The 5,104-nt window shown below is 44.3% G+C and overlaps 1 protein-coding gene across 1 annotated transcript; it reads right to left on the reverse strand.

Moving 5' to 3' along the window:
- Window positions 1-2,276: 2,276 nt before the first annotated feature.
- On the reverse strand, window positions 2,277-3,287 carry LOC127245001 (uncharacterized). The gene has a single exon (XM_051265644.1). The coding sequence runs from the start codon at window positions 3,285-3,287 to the stop codon at window positions 2,277-2,279; it is 1,011 nt and encodes a 336-aa protein (XP_051121601.1).
- Between the last annotated feature and the right edge of the window lie 1,817 nt (window positions 3,288-5,104).

Here is a 5,104-nt window from a genome sequence, read left to right on the forward strand (position 1 = left end):
AATTTCTTCTTTGATCTGGGGCATCAATTCTGGATTTACTCTCCTTGGTGGTTGCTTATAGGGTTTAAACCCTTTCTTAATAGGCAACCTATGTTCTATCAAATTGCGCGCCAATCTGGGCATTTTGGAGTAATCCCATGCCAGACATTCCTTATGATCCCGAATTAACGCTACCAATTGCTCCTGTTGGTTTTTTGACAATAAACCACTTACCCTGACCATCTTGGGTATCTGTTCAGTTCCTACATTATACTCAATGAGAGGATCTTAACTTGACAAAGAAGTTTCTGTCTTTTCCAAGAGATCAAGCCAACGAAAACCTTCCCCCTCTCCAACACTATTGTTGGAGCCTTCATTATTATGTAACCTAACCATTAATTGGTTTAAATAAAACTGCCTAATCAGCTTATCACATTTATTTATTTCTTCCATAATTAAACTTAAATAAATAAAAAGTTTATTTTGGCTAACGACAGAGCCATAATACAGAAGATTGTTTCTAATGAAACACATAACCCTGTGCAGTGCATCTACAGCCTTTCCAGGGATACTCGTTTACCACAGTTGTTCGTGAAATCGGTGGAACATACTCTGAATAAAGAACCGATTCCTCCACACCTTCTGTAGAACCGAAAGGATTGGTACTGGCTTCCATCGTGAATACCTGGTCTCCTTCCCAAAACATGATCTGTTGATGAAGAGAAGAAGGCACGCATTTGGAAGCGTGAATCCCGTCTTGCCCCAAAAAAACCGAATAAGTAGTGTTGGCATCTACCACGAAGAATACTGTTGAAATCACCTTTGGTCCGACCTCAATGGGTACCACCATCATCCCTTCTGGTTTGGTTGGTTGTACCGTGAAACTTTTCATCTCAATATCTTCTGGAGACAGGTCGCCAATCCCTTTGCCCAATTTTCTCAAGGTTTTAAGAGGCATGACGTTGAAAACGGCCCCATTATCAATGAAAACCTTGTTAATTGGCTTACCACATATGTGAGCGTTAACATACAGTGGTTTTAGGTGCGGGATTGCTCATTCTGGTATAGGCGGAAAAACCATAGGTGGGGGTCTGCCAGTCATCGCCGCCCATTCTGGTTCTTCTTCTTCTTCAAATTTTGCCCATATAGGCTCTTTTTCTACGTCGTCGAACCATCGCATATCTGTCATCCTGACTTCGAACCCGGATTTATCAATCTTCACTATCTTGCTGCGCAGAACCTTCATTTCTTCTGGAGCAAAGGACCCGAAGACTATCTCAGGAGTCTCTTCTTCAGCATCTTCTACTTCAGGATCAATGTTGATCCGTCTGCAGAACTGACACCGAAAACACTTGGCCTTCTTGATAGGCTTTTCGGTCTGCTAGTGCTCCTGTAGTCGGTTGCTCGAGCTTTTCCTTTTGGGTGACGACTCCTTCTTCTCCTTCCCTTTATCTACTCGCTTTCCATGCCGAACCGCATACCTGCGATTAGCATTATGAATTTGTGTGCGATTCATACCTGGAAATCGGGGATCTATGTCGATTGGCAGAGGCTTTCTGTTTCGGCTCCATCTGTCATGGACTGGCTGTGGTTTGCGCGTTGGTTGGTCCCGAACCACAGCTTTATCCTTCAACTCCACTTCGAAGGACCCATCGTCTTTATCCCATTTCTCCGCCACTCTGGTTTCGCAAACTTTGAACTTGTCTTCCCGATCATGTTCCCGCTCTTTGGGCTTGCGCTATTTTCGCTTGGTATTTTCTCATCACTTTGCATATCTTGTGAAGAACGCAGGGAGATCACAGCAGTAGTCACTTTTGGGAACGGCTGGTGTTCCACTCCCATTGTTACATACTTGAATCTCCCTGCTTTGATAGCCTTCTGTATTTCCTTTCGGAAATGTGTACATTGATTAGTGTAATGCGTAAAAGAATTATGCCACTTACAGTATGGCCTCCCTTTTATTTCTTCCTTCGTTGCTAAACGCTGCCCTTTGGGGATGCGCATTTGCCCGTCTGCTAACAGAATATCGAAAATTTTGTCTGCCTTAGACGCATCAAAGGTCGGTTGTTCCATCTCTTCTGTCCCCGGAAGGGGCTTTAGTTTGGAACACACATATGGCTTGCCGCTCACAATTTCAACCGCCATTTCTTCAATGATGTTTCCCTGCTCATCATCTGGCGCATACATTTCTGTATCGACACTGGCCATCTGTTGGACCCTGTTCCATCGGAAATTATGATTTTTTCTCTAAAAAGATATTCTAATCTTCTTGCTTTGGAAGCCAGACTGGCCAAATCCTAAACATCATGAGCTGTCAACACCTCCCGAAGTCTGGTATGCATATTCCTGACCACTAAATTGGTCATCTCACTTTCTTCAATGATTGTCGGGCACCGTCCCTTCATGAGGCGTATCCGCTCTATAAATTGATATGCAGTCTCTTCTAGCATCTGCCGGATCTCCAAGAAATCTGTGAGCGAGACCGTCGGGAGCGGATTAAAGAATCTTGCATGGAATGCGGCCTCCAGGCATTCCCAAGTTTGCAACAGTCCTGGCGGCATATTCGCGAACCAAGAAAAAACGGTTCTGGTGAGCGATAATCCAAACAATTGTAATTTGTAAAACGAATTATTGCCTACTTCCCCCAATTGAGCCGTGAAGCGTCCCACGTGCTCAATGGTTGAAGCTCCATCTTCTACTGAAAACGAGTGAAAGTCGGGTGGTCTATAATTCCTCGGAAGGGGGTGCTCATTGATGATTCTTTCTGGGAATGACCTCTGATATGCCGGTCTGTTGACCGTCTGAGGATTCATTCCAAAATGCACTCTCAAGACTTGAGCAATGTCTTCCGGAGCTACCATTGGCGGAACAGGATCAAATACAGGAATGGGATTGTGAGCCTGTCCCCCTAATCTGTCTTCTCTGGGGTCGGTTGATTCGACCCTAACACCCAGTGGAACATTAATTGGGTATGTGAGAGGAGTCTTTCCCATATCAACCCTAGTAGCAGTAGCACTTGGAAAAGTGCTATCCACGTAAGAGGGCCCCGCAAAATTTGCCTGTAATCTGGATGGTGATGACTCTGGCGGTGTCTGGGTGGGTTGCAGAGTAACCCTTGATAATGCCTGATTTAGCATATTTTGCATAAGGTTTTGTTGCTCCCGCAACATTTGTTGCTCACGCAACATGTTTTGCATAGCTTGATTATGCTGATTGTTCAATTGATGAACATAGGACACCCAATCAGTAGGTGTTTGAAGCGTTTCCCCTGCATTTGGCATGACATGGGGTGAAATAGTTTCTCCCATTGGTGCTGAAGATGCTTGAGGCTGTGAGCCCTGCCATATGGATCCTTCCGATGATTCGGCCGGACCTCAATCGTATGAAGTTCTCTGTTGACGTAGGATCAACAATCTTGCCTATCTCCCACTGTGGTCGCCAAATTTTTGATGTATTTTCTCAACAATTAGAAAGTAAAATCCGAAAATAGGAAATTATCTTCGAATTTGATATAATTAGTGCCTGAGATTAGGAATCTCTAAACACTGTAGGATACATAAATAAAATAGAAAAATAAAACTACATACTGGAAAATAAAGTGGTGATCCCCAAAAGCAATTCTTTTGAATTTGATGTCAATTGAAGATGGTTTCTTAGGTCAGGAACAGACCTATTTAAAACCCTTTAAAGAAACGGTCTGAACCGCCGTCTGGTCGGTTACAGCAACCGCTGTCAACCGCCCCGAAAGATCTCTTCTGTCGACACGTGTGCTAACCGACTTACCAAGTCATGCCTTCAAACCCGCTCATAAGTTAAAATTTCCCTCAACTGTCCAGGAACTGCTCTTTCGCCCGACCAATACATCTACTGCTTCCTTGCCCGACCTGATCACGTCCAACCTCAGCGCCCGACCTTATCACGCCCGACCTTATCCTGCCTCATCTCCGTGCTAGACCTTATCATGCCCGACCTTCGCACTCGACCTGATTACATCCGACCTCAGTGTCCGACCTTATCGCACCCAACCTTTGCGCTTAACCTGACCATGTCCGACTTCAGTGCCCGACCTTATTACGCCCGACCTTTGAGCCCGACCTGATTATGTCCGACTGCAGTACCCGACCTTATTACGCCCGACTTTTGAGCCCGACGTGATTACATCCGACTTCAGTTCCCGACCTTATTCCGCCCGGCCTTTGCACCCGACCTTGTTACACCTGAGCTCCGTGCCCGACCTGATCACACCCGTTCTTTGCACCCGACCTTGTTACACTTGAGCTCCGTGTCCGACCCGGTCGCACCCGATCTTTGCACCCGACCTTGTTACACCTAAGCTCCGTGCCCGACCTGATTGCACCTGATCTTTACACCCGACCTTGTTACACTTGAACTCCATGTCCGACCTGGTCGCACCCGATCTTCACACCCGACCTTGTCTCCTGACCTGCCTTTTCCCGAGGAAGCTTCTTCGTTACAACGTTATACTTGGATTTTTGAAAGCCCATTAAACTCAAATAAACCTTAACCTAATTTGGTAGGCTCATTTTCGAAAACCTTACCTATCTTTTTTTTTATGGTCAACAATAATGTTCAAGTGCGATGATCATGGATTATTTGTCTTGAGTTAATAAGGTTGATTGATTGCTTGCATAGATTTGCTACTCATTGATTATGTTCGAGGTATTGACACTCTGAAATTGCAATTTAATGTCCGGTTATAAGTGCATTATGTGATAGATGATTCAATGGTTTGTTAGTTGTTTGATTTGTTCTATTTTGGAATACTCTGCATTGGTTGAACTCACTTTGTTGAGACCTAAGATTGAATTTCAATGACTTTTTGCCACACAAATTGATTACTTGTTGATTATTTGCTTTATCGTGGTTTAATTCAATTGATTGGATCCAAGTACCGTGATGCTCCTTGATACTTACTGGTTGTGGATATTAGGCAGTCGATTTGGTTTGGTTGTCGAGATTTGGTAGGAATCCAAGCACTCACTTCTTTGGGATAAATGTTGTTTTGGGGTGGTAGGATTGACATGATAGAATTACAAACTAGGCATTCTTTGCTTCCTTTTAGGATACTTTGTTGTGTTTGGTGAGTTTGTTTTTGCAGGATTCG

Source organism: Andrographis paniculata, unplaced genomic scaffold (assembly GCF_009805555.1).
Source record: "Andrographis paniculata isolate CXL003 unplaced genomic scaffold, ASM980555v1 Contig21END, whole genome shotgun sequence".
Lineage (NCBI taxonomy): Eukaryota > Viridiplantae > Streptophyta > Magnoliopsida > Lamiales > Acanthaceae > Andrographis > Andrographis paniculata.

Coding starts and splice junctions, on each gene's coding strand:
- LOC127245001 (XM_051265644.1), bottom strand. CDS start 3,287: ATGGGAGAAACTATTTCACCCCATGTCATGCCAAATGCAGGGGAAACG.